The 18658-nt window shown below is 37.9% G+C and overlaps 1 protein-coding gene across 1 annotated transcript in view; it reads right to left on the minus strand.

Moving 5' to 3' along the window:
* SMAP1 (small ArfGAP 1) overlaps positions 1–18649 on the minus strand; it is a 157352-nt gene extending 138703 nt beyond the window's left edge. Inside the window, exon 1 of the mRNA XM_008569232.1 lies at positions 18374–18649. Within this exon, the coding sequence (XP_008567454.1) occupies positions 18374–18491 (118 nt within the window). The 5' untranslated portion in view covers positions 18492–18649. The remainder of the gene's footprint in view (positions 1–18373) is intronic.
* Positions 18650–18658: the final 9 nt, after the last annotated feature.

Genomic DNA, 18658 nt, shown 5'->3' on the forward strand with positions numbered 1-18658 from the left:
ACGGGCGCGACACCGAGGGTTGCGATCCCGTTGCCGGTCGCGGTACGGGTGCGACACCGAGGGTTGCGATCCCGTTACCGGTCACGAAAAAAGACAAAAAGGAAAAAAAAAATACTCAATGCTCTACACTGAGAAAATTATACTGTACTGTAATAATTTGTCAATAAATATTTATAATTTGCAGTAAGTTACAAAGTACAATAAAATCTTAATAATCTAAAATCCTACAAAACAGATTCCCTCAATTAACTGGGTTTGAGAAACTTTTTATGAGAAAAGGGTGCATAGCAAAGAAATTCAATATAAATTTAAGAACGATTATTTCATAAAAATGATAATCATTATTTAAAATTTTTAAATTAGCACAGCTCTGTCCAATTGAACTTTCTGTGATGTTAGAAACATTCTGTTATCTGCACCGTCCAACACAGTAGCTCCTAGCCACATGTGGCTATTAAGCCTTGAAATGTAGCTGGTGGGACTAAAAAACGGAATGTTTAAACTCAGTTAAATAGCCACAAATGGCTAGTGGTGTCCACATTAAACAGAGCAGATCTAGAACTTACAGAAAAATTCAAATAAGAATATACACACACACAGACACAATGTAAAAATAATCATCAATGTTATTAGATCAGTATTTCTCAACCAGGGCACTACTGGCATTTTCGGCAGAATAATTCATTGTTATTGAATTATTGGAACAGTAGGACTGTTCCAAAGAGCATATATTCCTTTCCAATGATAACGGTATTTTCCCCAAATTTAATTTTATGGCCACTTTTGAAATTACAGAGTATTATTTCATTTCAAAGAAATGACTAAAGCTACTGGATAGCAACAACGCATTTTCACCAGCAGAGGGCAGATGTTATAAAACCGCCACTTAACACCATACTCAAATGTTTACATTCAACTGTACTGAATCAAGACACCAGAACTATATATTCATTTACACAAAATGAATTATACTTCTTGAAGGTAAGAAAGAAAATGTGCTAAAAAAAAGAAATGTACATTTTTCAAAAATACACTGACAAGTCTCCCCTGAAACGAGTTTTTGTCCATTTTATCAGTTTATTCAAGAATTAACTATATAATCCCTCAAACAAAAGAAAATAATCCTGACATATAAAATATCAACTAAGCCTTCTTTCGCGAGCCATTTACATACATATTAACAACATTCCTTCAACTGCAAAATAAATTCCAAACAATTTTCTTCACAGAGTATAAAAGTTGTCAGAATTCCACGGGGAAACAAACATTTGTTTCAAACAAAACAAGCAATGAAATTTAGCAAAGGTGCTAAAAAATGGCAAAGGACTACATAAGGAAAACTTGAAAGATGATGTCAATATACTAAAATTTCATTTTCTTAAATCTCACTACACTACAGAGTAGGCAGAAAACAGCTCTGAAGCAATTTGGGTTCAGCTTCACAACAGACCCTTTCATAAGAGCTTAGAATAGTTTTAATGTCTACCAAAAACTACAAAAATAAAATGACCTTTTCTAATCTCTTTTACCTCCCTATTGCATTCAGTTTTCCTGACTATATCACCTTCTTCTCAAAACCCTACCATCCTAAAGCTTCTCTGTTCTGGTTCTCCTTGCAGTCCCCAAGCTTCTATTTAGTTCCTTCAATCACTACTTCCTCCTGATGCCTCCCCACAAAGTCTTGCTCATTTACCCCCTCTGATTTGACAAGTCTCTAATCTAGTTAATACGGTTTTGGCAAATACTACTATGCAGAAGACTCGCAAATCAACAATTACCCCATCTATCCTCTCTCCTAAATTTCTACCCTCTCCTATAACTGCCCTCCAAGAACGTGCAAACCATGTCCACTAAGTATATGCACAAACCTGTTTACCAAGTTTTCCCTACCTGGAATCACTTAGCACTCTTTTCCTTTAAGTTTGATTCTACTCTTCCTCAAGAACTACCTCTTTTATTAAAAGCCTTCCCCAACCCCCATTCTTGGTGATTTTTACTTTCTCTGAACTTCTGCAACACTACTTAGTACTTGTACTACACTTTCCACACAAGTACCCAGAAAACACTCTGTGCTTATGGCCCTCCTGTCTCCTCAAAGTAAAGTCTTCTAAAGGGCAGGGCAGGGCAGGGCTTCTGTCGTATACCTCTTGCTAATGTCTACTCTAGTAGACCAGCAGATAAAAAGTAAAAAATTAATAACTACCTTCTTTTCCTGTGCCTTCTATTAAGTACTGTTGCACTGGTCTAGTCTCAGAATCTCTTCAATTACATTGTTTACCAAACAAAATACTCAAATGCTTCCTGCAAAGTAATAAAATTACTGAGTGCTAAAAAAAAAACCCCAACCCCCCCTGCCCAAAAAAAAACTAAGATCTAGTATAAATACCAAACACTTACTCACTTATCAAACCCTTCCTTTGTGCCAGATATGACTTCAGAAACTCAGTTAATCCTCACAATCTTGTGACCCAGGTAATCATCATTCTACTGAAGCTCAAAAAAAAAAAAAAAGAAAGAAAGAAAGAAAGAAAAAGAAATCATATCCAGCAGCAGGAGAGCTGAGATTTTAACCCAGGGCAGTAAGACTTCAAAGCTCATGCTGTTTGCTATTAAGCTACTATGCCTCTCAAGGATAACAGTGAAGCAGTGAATCTACTCCTCCAGCCAACTGGAGCAAGAATACTGTAGAGGAAAAATTATTATATAACTACTATTTTTTTATATTTATCCCTTAAACTTGGGAAGAATAAATATGTAAATAGGTTCAAAATATTATAAGGACACAAAAACTTAGAAGGTTCTTCAAAAAAAATCTGCAAATACAGCATTCCCGACATTTTTTAAATGTTAGTTTACATTGGCAAGAAGTTAAAAATGTGGTGATCATTTAAGGATTTGCTGGTTGCTGTGGATTGAACTCTGCAAATACAGCATTCCCGACATTTTTTAAATGTTAGTTTAAATTGGCAAGAAGTTAAAAATGTGGTGATCATTTAAGGATTTGCTGGTTGCTGTGGATTGAACATTCCCCCAAATTCATTGAGGCTTAATCCCTACTGTAACTGTTGAGGGTATGAAATCCTATTATAATTGAAAGGTGGCAGCTTGAAGAGGTGATTAGATTGTGAGGACCATGCCATAGTGAATGGATTAATCTATTTGATGGCTTAATGGTAGGCATGGGCATGGTTCTGATGACTTTAAAAGGAGAGTGTGTGAGAAGCTCTTGTTTCTGCCTTTCTCACAATGTGATACCCTGCATAGCTGAAATCACCTCCAAAGAGGGCCCTCACCAGATGCATTTCCTGGACTTTGGATTTCCCAGCCTCCAAAACCATAAGCAATAAATATCATTTCTCTACAAATTACCCAGTTTCAGGTATTTCTGTTCTAAGCAACAGAAATGGACTAATATACTGGTCATCAGGATGGTACAAGATAAAAGGAGAATATAAAATGAAGCTTAATTTTTAAGAATCAATAATACTTTTTTCACCTGTTTTAAAGTTTAAGCCTTGCCAAATTTATAATTTCTTTCTTTGCTCAAGTGATTTAGCATTATTCAAAAAGTCAACCTAAAAATTCAAAAGTCTGAGCAAGCACATTACAGTCTTCCTTTATTTTGTTTAACCCTTCACAAATGTTCTAATGCTTTCTGCTTGCAAAATTTATGTCAAGCACAAAGACATTTACAAAAACCTCTCTCTTTATTCTCTACTCCATTTACAGATTTATTCCATGAGATAACCATTTTGCTGTTAATTAACACTGCAGACAACAATAAACAGCACTCCAAATTTTGAAACTTGACTGCATTATTGCCAGACTTGTGTTTGAATGACTTGGCTAAATAAATACTTAGTATATAATCATTGCTCATTCTGATAAAATAAATAAATAAATAAAATAATTTTTTTTTCTTAACATGCTGGCATTACATATATATGGTTTGGTCAAGCATGAAAACCAGAAATTACCTCCCTTCACACTGTGTACAATTTAAAGAGAATGAAAATATTAAAAAGCTGACTTTAGTCACCTTTAGTAAAGGTCAAGAGTAACACATTTAGTTTGTGACCTGACAAAGCAACAGACAGGTTTCCAGAGGACTTGGGTTCACACCCCCATGTTCTCTCACTGTTCCATAGCTTTGAGCAAGTAATTTAACCTTTCTTAACTTATGTCTCTAATAAGAGGAGATTAGACTAGATACAATGACAGGTCTCTTTTACCTTTCAACTTCCTATAAATCCATAATTACTAAAAAATATATAGATCAGAGATTGAAAATCTTCCCAAAGTGCTCAATTGCCACTTATTCCCAACATTATAGATAGAATGTAAGGGTAAATGGTATAGCCTACCAGCATACCAAGAATGAATGAATGGTGTCTGGAATTTTGTGTTCTCTTGGCTCAGTGACTGGACAAGAGAAAAATGTGAAAAGGGTTGCCAAACCCACCTCCCTCCCAAAATGAAAGCACAAATCATAAAAGAACAGAAATAACCAATAAGCATACTAAAAATGTTCAATCTTAAAATTATCGAGAAATGCAAAATGGTGTGATACCATTTTCACCAACCATATTTAGGAAGCTTTCCAAAAATATGAATACTCAGTAACAGATTGGGCATAGAAAGCCAGCCACTCTTTATATACTAGTGGTGGGAAGGTAAACTCCTAGCAATATGGATCAAACAGGTTTTAAGGTGGCATTCTCTTTAACATAGACCTTAGATTTCATTCTTAGGAAAAATTAAGTGTGCACACAAAGCTTTGATAGCAGGGGTATTTGTAACCACAAAAGTTAGAAAACAAATATCCATCAGTGGGGAAAGATTATTTTTAAATACTTTTAAATTTTTTAAAAATACTATTAGCAAATATCCCATGCAGAGAACAACCTTAAATCCCCTACAATGTCCCACTACCCATTTCTGATTAAATGACTTTGTCACCTAATTGTTCTCTCACACTTCAGACACCTCTCATTCTACTTCCTCACAAACTGATCCATATTCTTCCTGATCTTTTTCACCTGTCCAAAGCTAACCACTTCACCTGAGTTTTGAATCAAATTTTCCTCTAAACCTTATATTAACATATTAACTAGATATGACATCCTGGCTTCTTAGAGCCATGGAAAAGGAACCCCTACCTGCTATTCCTGCAGCCCTGTTAGTGCCTTATAGGAAATCTTTCACCTAGAGGCACCAAAAATAAATAAAATATGTTCTAAAAATGCCATAAGCAACTTTAGAACTGTGTATGAGTAACACAACCCCTCAAAAAAAAACAAAACATTAAACCACTGATTTCCATAATGTTTTTAAAGTACTCATTAGTATCCTAATTGACTTGACAAAAAACACACAAAAAAGGCACCAAAGATTTTTCATGCTTTAAGCCAGAATCAAAGAGTACTGCTTCTGCAAATCTTTACTCAGACAATTATATTTATTTTCAAGGAAGAGGAAAATAACATTTGGACTGTATATGTTGCACACATTCAAATAAAATAATTGAGAAACTGCTATATCATCTACAGTAACTATTAATATCACCAAATGAATAAAATGACATGCTTGTACGCATTTTACTTTAGAAAAATAGTTAACTTCTCTCACCCCAACCCCACAGCAACCACTGACCTATTTTCTGTCCCTGTAAGTTTTATCCTTTTAGAACCTATTTTCTGTCCCTGTAAGTTTTATCCTTTTAGAATTCCCTATAACTGGAATCATATATTATTATGTAGTCTTTTGTGTATGGATTCCTTTACTAAACATAATGCTTTTAAGACACATCCATGTTACTGATTTTATCACCAGTTCATTCCTTTGTATTGCAAAGTATTATTCCATTGTATGGATGTAACATTTTCTTGATCCATTCACCAACTGATGGACATTGGGATTGTTTCCAGTGTTTTGTTACTATGAATAAAGCTGCTATGAACATTTTAGTACAAGTTTTATTTTCTTTTTTTTCCTTTAAATTTTTATTTTATTTTTTTCATTGTACGTGTTTATGAGGCACAATCTGTTGTTTCAGTACATGCATATATTGTATAATGATCTAATCAGAATAGTTAGCCAATCTATCACCTAAACATTTATCATTTCTTTATGGTTATAACATTCAAGATCCTCTTTTCTGGCCATCTTGAAATATACAACACAATATTATTAGCTATTGTTCACCCTATGGCAGAACTTATTCTTCCTAACTAACTTTGTAACTTCATACCAGTCTACCAATCTCCCCCCCCCCACACACTTTCCCAGCCCCTGGTAGCCACTATTCTACTCTCCATTTCTCTCTTTTTAAAAATTTTTCTTAATTGACCCATGATAATTGTATATATTTATGGACTACAATACGATAATTTGGTACATTCATACTGTGTGTGCAGTGATCATATCAGGGTGCTTAGTATATCCATCATCTCAAACATTTGTCACTTCTTATTTTGTTTTATTATTAGGTTGCAATATTTCTTTATATATGCCGTATTAAAGCCCTTATAAGATATAATATTTTCTCCCTATCTATGACTTTTCATTCTCTTAAGTGTCTTTTGAAAAGCAAAAGTTTTTAATTTTGATTAAGTCGGTTTTCTCAATTTTATCTTTACGGACTGTACTTTTGTGTCCTATCCAAGAAACCATTGCCTAAACTTAAGGTCCCAGAGATTTTCTCCTATGTTTTCTTCTAGAAATTTTATAGTTTTAGCTCTTCGGTTTAGTTTTATGAGCCATTCCAAGTTAAATTTTGTGTATGATGTGAGTTAAGGTTCAAGGAACATTATTTTGTTGATGTTGAAAGGACTATCCTTTCCTCATTGAATTACTCTGGCACTTTTGTTAAAAATTAACTGACCAGGCTTCCAGTCAAGGTAGAGTAATAGAGAGTCCCCAGCATCACTCTCTCCCACATATCAACCAATTTACAACTACAAAAAGCACCAACTACCAAGCTGGGGCTGCTAGAGCTCAGGGGAAGAGGAGGCAAGACCTACGGAGTTCATGAAGGCAGGAGAAGCCACAATGAGAGAAAGGATCGCTCCCACCATTTCGAATCCCAACTGCTTCCAAGCTGGAATTGGTGAGCACACACAGCAAGAGCTGGCAAAAGCCACCGCTATGCCCTTTGGATGAAGTTGCTTGGATGCGGCAATGGAGAAGAGGCCCTTGGTGGCCCCAGGCCAGCAAGACCACTAACAGGGCTCCCACGGACCCTCATAGGAGTAAGGAGCCACAACAACTGAAAAAAGGAGCCACTCAGAGGCCTATGAGTCATCCATCACAAAGGACCAGCACACAACCCATCCCATGGGAAGTGTTTGGAGTGTGGGGGTAAGGAAGATGCGCCCACCGGGAGAACGTAGGGGCACAGCATGCACAGCTGATCTGCCTTCCAATCAGAGAAGGACCACTCAGTGGAGACTGGTCAGGAATACAGAACTACAGGGAATACAGATTGCTGAAAAGTCTCAGGCACAGACCAGAGTTTATATACAACCCAGGTAGTACCAGACCTCACAAGACCCAGAAGTCAACAATTAAAACCTGAGTGCTACATAAAGCCTTCCTCAGGGAATCAGCAGCAATAAAGCAATTTAGCTCAACTACAGGGCTCAGGTGCTCATCCCCACAGGAAGTTCCTCCATTTTAGAAGTAAGCAAAGTACAACAAATTAGTTCCAATGCAGAGTTTAAGTGGTAGGAACAGTAAATACTACAACACAGAACTGAAAGAAAAAACAAAATACCCACAGATCAGAGACAAAGTTTGATATTAACTAGTAAAGGTCTCACACCATCAAAGAACACCTATAAAACCTACAAGGACCAGAAGGCCCGTGGGCTCCCAAACCAGGGAGCACGAGGGCCTTCGCCATGCCCCCCCGACATTCACAACCAGCCCAGTGATGACCATCAGGCTGCCACAGGAAGCCCCCCGGCTCCCAAGCCAGGGCAATGGGGGGCCAAGGGCTTCAGCTACACTCCCGACATCTGCATCCAGCCCAGCAATGACCAAGCCACCGCTGAAGCCCCCCTGTCTCCCCTGCAAGAATGAGAGGGGTGCCACAGGCCTCAACCATGCCCCCTCTCCTTCCTCCATCTCCCACCCTATTTCCTTTCCCCTTCTCCCCTCCCCCACACCCGTAATTGCTCTGTAACATCTTAGAATGTAAAAAAATATATATATATTAATAAACTTTAAAAAAATTTAATGACCATATATGTGAGTCTGTGTCACATTATTATGCTCCATTGATCTATGTCTGCCTTTACACCAATACTACACTGTCTTATAACTGTAGCTTTATAATAACTGTCAAATAACTCTTGAGTCAGTAAGACCTCCAATATTCTTTTCAAAATTGTTTTTATTTTGGGGGGCTCTTTGTGTTTCATTCAAAATTCTAGAATCAGCTTGCAATTGCTATAACAAAACTTTCTAGGATTTTGACTAGAATCATGTTGAATCTAGAGATTAATTTGAAGAAAACTAACATCTTAAAATTATTGAGTCTATGAACATGGCATCTCTCTCCACTTTTTAGGTGCTCTTTAATTTCTCTCAGCAATATGTTTTAGTTTTTGGTGTGCAGGTTTTGCACATATTTTGTTAAGTTTATCTTGAAGTTTTCATATTTTTATATTATTAAAAATGGTGGTTTTTATTTCAACTTCCAATTGTTTGTTGCTAGTACATAGAAATAGTTATTTTTTCTATATCCACCTTGATTCTTGTAACCTTCATAAATTCAATTATTTGTTCTAATAGCTTTTTTATAAATGTCTTGGGATTTTCTACATAAATGATCACATTGCAAAGAGATTGTTAAATGACTCTTGCATGCATATATTTTTAAATAATTCCTGTTAGAACGGTTATTTTAAATTGTACTCACTTCACCATCCTATGCCATCTTACATACATCCAAAGCCTTACCTTTTATAAAAATCTAAGTTCAATATACAATTTTTATCACAAATCCAATTGTGGTAGGCAGAATAATGGTCCCCAAAGATGTCCATGTTCTAATCCCTGGAATCCCTGTGAATGAATTAAGGACACAGATGGCAGTACTATTCTGGATTATCTAAATAAGTTCAATGTAATTACAAGGGTCCTTAAAAGTGCCAGAAAAGGAGATGTAACAGTGAAAGGTGAGGGGTAATGAGGAGACTGAAGATGACACACTGCTGGCTTTGAAGACAGAGGAAGGAACCATGAGCCAAGGAATGCAGGTGGCCTGTATAAGCTGGAAAAGGTGAGGAAACAGATTCTCCCCTAGAGCCTCCAGAAGGAACTCAGGACTACAAACACCTTGCTTTTAGATCAATAAAATTCATTTTGGACTCTGACCTCCAGAATTGTAAGATTATAAATTTGTGTTGTTTTAAAGCCATTAAGTTTCTGGAAATTTTTTATAGCAGCAACAGGAAATGAATATGCCAGTGATCATTTCACTTAAATGAACATATTTCTGCTAGTTTTTTGGTTCCATGCACCATCACCGCCCTAAACCAAAAGCAACTTTCAACAGTAGAAATGCATGAATGAAGTACCATCTACAGTAAACCATAATTTTGTATAATGCTTTTTATATTAGAAAATAAAGTTATCCCAAATATGATTTCCCAAAGAATTCCCTTTACTTTCTTTTTAAGTTTGAGTTTGAACTGATCACTGGTCCTTGAAATGTACTCTTTACAAAAGATGACAGACATCTGAAGGTCTATCATCAATCACCCCTAAAAGTAATCACTTGGATTGCTCATAAAATGGAGACCAACAATGGGGGGTGGGGGGGCTGAATGACAGATTACTAGAAAGCTTATAATTCTCTCCCCTTGGACCCTCAAAGTGCTGACATTCACCACTAAAAATATATGTGACCACAAAATTAGTACGTTTCCAAAAGCACTTTATCTAAACTGTTTTATATGAAATTTTTTTTTTTTGTCCTTTTTTTTGAGACCGGCCGCACCACGCTCAGCCAGTGAGCGCTGTGAGCGCACCAGTCATCCCTATATAGGATCCGAACCCATGGCAGGAGCACTGCCGCGCTCCCAGCGCCGCACTCTCCCGAGTGCGCCACGGGCCCGGCCCTATATGAAATAATTTTTAAAATTATTTCTATATGGTACTGTAGATGTCACTCAAGAGTTAAACATAGCTCCACCTAACATCTTACATAGAAAATATCAATTGACATCAATAAATGTACGTAAGTGATTGAGAATTTAATAGACCTATATGTCTTTTCTTAAAAATGATGAATAAGCAGTCCTGGCTTTAGTAGTCAACTGAAAGAGGTGGTGATTTCTTTGATTTTACTCTAATTACTCTAAGAAAGCATTACAGTTAAAAAGTTTCAAACAAAAGTATTCCTCTACTTGTGAGGAATATTCCTGTGAGTTATAGATATGGCTTGAGATAATTAAAAATAATAGCTGGTAAATTTGCTCAGCAAGACCTAAATCATCAGTGAAAAGCTTTAAAAAGTATAAAGATTTGATCATAAACCAAACTTCAATAAGACCCCAGAATATAAATCCTCAATAATAGAATTATTTTAATTAATAATAATAGTGAATACTGACACAGAAGTGACACGAGGCACAGGATTCAAGAAAGAACACAAACCATGACAGACTCTTTGCAATAAGAATCAAAGAGGTGTCAACTGGTTACTAAGCAAGTCAGAGGGGCAAAGCTGGACTCAAACTTAAGCTTAACCAACTTAACCCAGGCCAGTGTTCTTTCAATTCTATCATGCTGTTTCTGTGGTTAAAAAAGCCCACGTAGATGACCAGTACCTGACCTAAGGACATAACTGCAAAAATAAAAAACAAGCTATATGGAAGACAAAAATAAATAAACACACTAAAGCACTTGTCTATGAACTCAATCAATTTATAAAATAAAGTTTAAGTGATCAGACAAAAATTTCTGTTTAAATTGGTATTTTGAAGTTATGATTCTGCTACTAATTGCTATTAAAATGAAGACATTTTCCACATTTGAACACATTTTGCAATAACCTCTTTGAGAAATACCTTTGTCAGCTTGAAGGTGACATTCTTCCCAACAACAATTTCTTATACCACAGAACCTCAACAATAAAAACATGTGTTTTATCTGTTATGCCACTGAACATGTGGTTAATAGCACAGACTATGGGGCTATGTCTCCTGGGTTCAAATCCTGATTCTACAGTTCGGATTCCCACCTCTATCTCATCTTAGTAAAGCCAGAATTTCCACAGGTTATGAGATCCTCTAATGCTTATACCTGTTCCTCAGTGCTGAACCCTTACTAGTAGGCTAGGTTCTAGAGCTAGCTGAGATATGCCAAGACTCCAGCATGTCCTGTACAATATACTGGAATAAAATATATATTACCAATTATGCTGAGACATTCTCAAGACCACCCTCAAGTTCAGTAATTTGCTAAGAGTATTTGGAAGATTCAATATACAGTTGTATACATGGCTATGATTTATTATAGCAATAGAATACCAAGCACAATCAGCAAAGGGAAAAAGCACATGAAGTTCAGGAGAAATCAGGAGCAAGTGTCCAGGCGTTCCCTGCCAGTGAGGTTGCAATGGACACAATTCTCTCAGCAGTGAATTGTGACAACTAGTGTGAAATACTGCCAACAGGGAAGCTTGTTAGAGACTCATGCCTAGGGCTTTTATTGGAGGCCTGGTCATATAGGCATATATGCAAATTCCAGACTTCCAGAAGGAAAGCGGGTACTCAGCATAAACCACAATGTTTATACAGTTTAGGCACACAGGCTCTTATCACTTAGGGTGGTAGGACTATCCACAAGTTCCCAGACTCCAGCCAAGGGCCAACCTTGCAAGTCAGGCCAGCTATGCTAACTGTTTTCTGCACACCAATACTATCAAGTCCTTCAGAACATGTATCTTTACCTATAGTTCCCTGCTTTAATCCCCAGCTCCTAGAAAAGTGCCTGGAATATAGAGGTCAACCAAAACTTTTTTTTTTAATGGAAAAATTTCTCACTCTACCACTTCCCAGCTGTATAACACTGAGAAGTTACTTAGGCTCTGTGTGCCTGTTTCCTCACTTGTAAAATAGGATAATAATATTACCTACTTCAAAAGGCTGTTTTGAGGATTAAGTGAGTTAATATATGTAAAGTACTCAAAATATTCTGGCAAGAAGAAAACACTCTTTAGGGGTGTGTGTGTGTGTGTGTGTGTGTGTGTGTGTGTGTGTGTGTGTGTGTGTACGCATGTGTGTGTGTGTGTGTGTGTGTGTGTGTGTGTGTGCACGCATTATTATTATTATTATTATTTGCCTTTTGGGGGGAGGCAGGGAGCTTCTCCAGGTCAGTGTGTGTGTGTGTGTGTGTGTGTGTGTGTGTGTGTGTGTGTGTGTGTGTACGCATTATTATTATTATTATTATTTGCCTTTTGGGGGGAGGCAGGGAGCTTCTCCAGGTCACATTGGAGCTATCCTATCTCTAAACTTCTAATGAATCTACCAGTCTAAGCACAGATGAGAAGTCAATTGATAATTATTTCATGTCTATCTAGATCTCTAACTGGCTTGTGGACCATACCCAAAACTTTTTAGCACACACAACAATATCTAACATGGTACTTAATCTTTGTAGTGCCCCCCAAATATTGATTTACCAACAAAATTTATGTGTGTTAAATCAACTCTTCGTAATGGTCAGAATGTAAAGCTCTCAACAATTCTGATAATACTTGTAACTTTAAAAAAATGGCCTCCAAATTTCTTTGATCTCCTTCCATTAAAAAAATAAAAAATGGAAAAAAAAACATCTTGATTCTATCCAGTGAAAACACTAGTAGTAGTAGCAGCAGCAGCAGCAGTAGCTGTAAGAAAAAGACTTGAGTTTATAAAGTACCTCATCAAAACGTCAAATATTTTAGCATGGGTTCAAGTCTTTTATAGGTCAACAGAGTTATATATCTCTTGTACAGCAAGAATTAAGGAGATTTAAGTCTCCTTAATTAATTAATGAAGTCAAGTAATGAAAGGATACTTTAATATTTAAAAAAAGACAAAGAAGGAGAATTAGGAGGTAAAAAAGGAGGGGAACAACATGCAGCCCAAGTTTTAAACTGATGAGTCAGAGAGAATCCAGTGGTTTTCATCCCAGCTCTGACACCAGAGCTCTGCACAGTCATCAGGAAAACCTCAAGATCAGCAGAATTACAAGAACACAATCATCAGACTAAAGTTTAGCATTTTAAGGAAACTTTTAGATTGGCAAATTTCCTTAGGTGAATTATAATCACAGACTTATCTTTATATAAATTTACCCTATAAGTATCAACATCATCATAAACACCAGTTCCCCAAGGTGAAGTAGAGTTTTTATCAAGAATTACTTTAAAATAGGTTTATATAACAACTCGAAAATATCAAGCACTTAATGAAAAACATTCATCCTCACTGCCTTGGTGGACTCTTGGATTGACTCTCCTAACCAAACGAGTTCTGCATGTTTCTACTTTTTGAAGAGGTTAGAAAGTTAAAAGGCTCCCTTGAAGGCAAGGTGTTGGTCATAAATTTTGTTCTGCCACTTATTTGCCTGTGGAGAGCACAAGTGCAGCAGAGGTGTTATCCCTACAGTAGGTGCAAAGAACAAAAATGTCTAATAGACATTGAGTGGCTACCATAGTCCTTGTTCCCCATCAGCTCATCACTTTCATGAGTGAAAAGCAGCCATGGCAATGGGCAGTGGTGGTAGTGGCAGTATGTGTGACCTTGAAACTGGAAGTCCAGTGGTAGCTCCCCAACTTTTCCTCCTCCAGCCCTTCCAATGATTTTTAAAGTGTCTGATTTTTTAAACCCCTAGTAACTACAAATACTCTTAGCTACAGTGGATCTATTTACTGTTCTATACCCTCACTGACAGATTGATATGACATGACTTTAGGTCTTCTTACCCTCTTCCTTCAACTACTGTTAACCTCTTAACTTGGTGACTTGCTTGCAATCTCTCACCATCCCAGTTCACTGACCTGCCACTACCAAACTGATCATGCTTAAAGAAAGATTATCAAAAAAAGGCCTTATGAAAATCTCTTCTGTTCTCTTATATACCTGTACCTTTGTTTGTGCAGCTGATTGTGTCCTTTAATTGCTTCTCCAACTGGTGAAATCCCACTTGACCTTCAGAACCTAGCTCAAGTGAGATTCTCTGTGACTCTTTCCCAACAGGGTCACTCCACATGCCACTCCCTTTCACAGGTACACTCCCTTTCACACACCCTGCTTTCTGCAATAGGTTCTGTGTTCATTCACACATTCGTGCATTAATTCAAAAGACATTTGCTGAGTTACATTTACCTACCACATGTTACACACTGTGCTCTTCACACACCCTGCTTTCTGCAATAGGTTCTGTGTTCATTCACACATTCATGCATTAATTCAAAAGACATTTGCTGAGTTACATTTACCTACCACATGTTACACACTGTGCTGAGAGCAGGGATACTACGCTATGCAAGATAGACAAAATCTCGTCTTTCTTGCAGCTGCAACCCAACAGGGATATAGAGTACCCAATAATTACCTAAATAATTTTTAATCACAATTGCAGTAAGTGCAATATAAGATTCAGTGTGCTGTCTTTTCATGTACAAATGGAAGCCTAACCTAATCTGGGAGGATTAAGGGGAATCATTTTCCCTGAAAAGACATTTAAACGGAAACTGGAAGATGAGTAAAAGCTGATCAGGCAAAATACTGTTAGAGATCTTCCTAGGCAGAAGGAGCAGCATGTACAAAGACCCTGGGGCAGCATTCTAGGAACTGTAAAGACAACCAATGGGCAAAAGTCAGGGTGCAAGGGGAACAGCAGCCCAAAATAAATGGAGAGGGAGGTATTTCTTACAACCACTATAACAGCTCTTAGCACTTTGTTTTAGAATTATTCATTTGCAAAAGCACAGCCCCCGCTAAACAAACTCCTTTAAGTCTTACAAATTTTTTTAGTCTCATAACCTAATACAGTGTCTAACAAGCAGTGTGTTCTCAAGTCAAGATGTGCAGAATGAAGAAATGAGTGCTTGATCTGGGCAAGGAGCTTTAACTTCTCAATACCAGACAGGCTGAACAAAACAATATCTAGGGTTCAAAAACCTTGTTTCTGACTACCCCAAAACTTACTGGGCAAGAGACTCATTTTCATGCCAGTTTATACATGTTCCAAATCAAAGTTAGTATTACCTGTGGAGGAAGCTTTAAATACCGAAAATGAAACTTGAAGTTGGCAAGGGGCACTCAGTCCTCATTGCTCCATAAAGTGCCACCAACTCATAACCAACAGAGCTGCTTTAAAACTCCCACAGAGTCACAAATGCGGCTAGGGAAGAAGCAGAGCTCCATCTGCCTGTTCTTATTCTCCAGTTGCTCAAAAGATTTGGTAAGAATAGGATCAAGAGCTGGAAACTGGCACTTATGCTATTCTTTCTTTCTTCCTTACTTCCTATGTACTGTCAATTCAGGAAACACAACTGGTGACTCAGTAAGAAAATGTCAAAACCCAATTGACATACATCTGTTAACTATTATAAGGCAACAGAATAAGATAATCTCAAACCGCAGGCTTTAGTCTTGATACATGTTCTGAAAGATTAGTGCAGAAAGCATTCTTGAAAGAAAGAAAATTGAGTTAACTAGGAAATAGCTTCAAAATACATAAAAGCCTTGATGTGCAATTTATTACACAGTGAAGAAAACATCAACACATATACAGATGAAACCTCTTAATAACCAAGCTTTAGAGTAAAGACCTCAGCATGTCTTTTAAAAGTACATTTAGTCAGAATTTCACTACCTACATTTATTATGTCATCTGGCATATATAATAATAGATCCAAAATCATTTAACAAGTCAATAATTCTACTCTAAGAGAGCTCCACAATGGGGCTCAACCATACGAAACACTCAAAAACTTTGCAAAAATATAATTAAATCCATCAATTACCAAATCATGTCAAATTTTTCAATTACAACTATGAAATCAAGTCTAATTAAACCAACAAGTGGCCTTACCTTTATATTTTTTTCCTAAAAGATCAAGATAAAACAATGAAAAAATTTACAAGATCGTTATAACATTATTCTAGATTTAGCAGCAACAAGGAAAAAATAATCTTTCTAAATCATGACTGTGAAGTTCACACCCTTCAAGATGCACCCTTGAACTCTTGATAGTATTCTCCTTTCCCACTTCCACCACTTCTCAAAAACAAACAAGCCAACAAAAAAAAGACGAAACAAAACCAAAATACAAAAGACATTCATTCAACATATATCTATTGATTTAGCTGGTGATAAAGTGAGCAAAACAAATGCTTCCTATTCTTCACATCAGAAGTACAACTTTTGATCCTAATTTAAGAAGTACATGATTCTCTTCCACCCACCCCCAAAAAAGTAACTAAAAACGTGTTAATATGTGGTTAATAATGGCTTTTTTTTTTTTTTAAGATGACCGGTAAAGGGATCTTAACCCTTGACTTGGTGTTGTCAGCACCACGCTCTCCCAAGTGAGCCACGGGCAGGACCTAATAATGGCTTTTTAAAACCTATAAATTATTTTAGGAAGTATTAGTGAAAATCTGATTTCATAAAGTCCTTTTTTGAAGAAAGAAACCTGAACAAAAAGTATTTCTTTATTTCTACACATAAAGGAAGGTAATTATAGGAACTGTTTTATTCAGTTTTCAATGAATAGATTTAATACTTTCCAGCATCTCTACCTTACCATGTTATTTATTACTCAAAACGACAAAATGTGTACTACATAACTTCAGCTTCTTTATTTTCCTGGCTTTTAAAGGCCAATTTGCAATGTTTTACTAGCGCACTGATGAGCAAGCAATTGAGCCTCAATATCGTATAGTATTCCCAAATAACCATGTACATAATCAAGTATCAGGTAAACAAATATTATTACAAGAACCAGGGATACAATTTTTTTAAACTCATCACCTGAAAGGTTGCATGGGATAAATATAAGACTGACTCAATCAAGTTGCTAAGCTATTGAAAAGTGCTTCATAAAATGATCTAGTTACAGTATTTCCCCATGATTTTTCCACTCCTCCAGCACCTGCTATGACAGTGAAGTAACTTGCTGATGCTGTGTGGCTCAGTCTAATCAAATATTATCAGCCTACTGAAATGTGACTCATTTATATAGTACTAAGAAAGAAGAATAAAGCTTCAGGGAAAGTCTAGGTCAAATAATGCAGAAATCTTAAATGACATTCCCGAAAACGGACTGTCTTCTGCTTTGGAGTACTACCTATTTCTCACTGAATAATCAAATAAACCAATTTACAAACAAGCAAGATATTTTCCTAACTATATGAGATGTTTGTTTTTAAAAACCTGAAGCATTCTTCCCATGAGATTACTTACAAGACATTAAACATAAATCAGATCTACAAACGCAAAACATATCAGCTAAAAATAGATTTATTTCAAAGGCTAAGGCAGAAGAAGCCTCCAACCGAACAAACTAAAATTAGGTCTTTTCCATCTCTGGATCTTTAAAATGCACCTTCAACATTAATAAGAGACACACTAACTAGTGTCTACATATTTTACCGAACTAGCTGGTCAGAGAGAATCTAACTATTATAATGTTCAGGAGCATAAACCCACTATCCTCCAAGAGACTCATGTAATGAAATTTCTCTTCATTCTCGCTAATGGCCAGACTAAAAAACAATAATACTAGTAATAAAGACCCTACACAATTATTTTTACTCAGTAAAACTCCAAACCACCAAAAAGCACCTCCATTGTCTTCTTCAGAAAGCAGAGGCAAGAGCCCTGCACAAAAGCTGTCAGGTGAGCAGACAGGTAGGGCCCCACCTGGGTGACCGATCATTCGAGCCCCGAGCGGGAGGACGTGGTCACACCAGAAGGTCAAGGAGGGGATCAAGTCCTAAGGGGCGGCCCACAGACAGAAGTAGCAATGAACAGGTGGGAGGGCAACCTTCTAACCCGAAACGATGCCCAGGCCAGCGCCACTATCCACGCTCCCAACTCCGCCCCGATCTAAGCCCTGTGGCGGGTCAGAGCATCGCCACGCGCGGTCCGAGAGAAGAGGAGGCTGAGACCACTGACGAGGCCCGCGAACCAGACCTGACCGCCGCCTCTGGCTGAGGTGAGGGTAGACAGGAGCCCCGCCCCGCCTGCCCACCCGCCCTCTGGTCAGGGCCGGGGAGGCCGGCGAAGCCGAGGCGCCGTGGTGGCGGGAAGGTCACCGGTCGCAGAAGGCCCCAACCAGGGGCGGCGACCACGTCCGTGATACCTTTGGCTTCGCAGTCGGCGCAGTACTTGTTGTCCTCCTCCCTCAGTAGCTTGGACAGGATGAGCTGGTGCTGCTCGTTCAGCTTCTGAGCCTTCTCCCGGCAGGAGCGCGTCGCCATCTCGGCAGCGGGGCGGGAAGCCCGGGGCAGCTACGGCCGCGGCGGACGCAGGCAGGGTGAACACACCTGCCGCCGGTGGGACCGCGGGCGGACTCAGCCCAGAAAGCTGCGGCGGCGGGGATAGCCGGAACGGGAGGAGGGGCAGCGGCTGCCGCGGGGCAGCGCCG

This window comes from Galeopterus variegatus, unplaced genomic scaffold (genome assembly GCF_000696425.1).
Source record: "Galeopterus variegatus unplaced genomic scaffold, G_variegatus-3.0.2 Scaffold481, whole genome shotgun sequence".
Taxonomy (NCBI): Eukaryota; Metazoa; Chordata; class Mammalia; order Dermoptera; family Cynocephalidae; genus Galeopterus; species Galeopterus variegatus.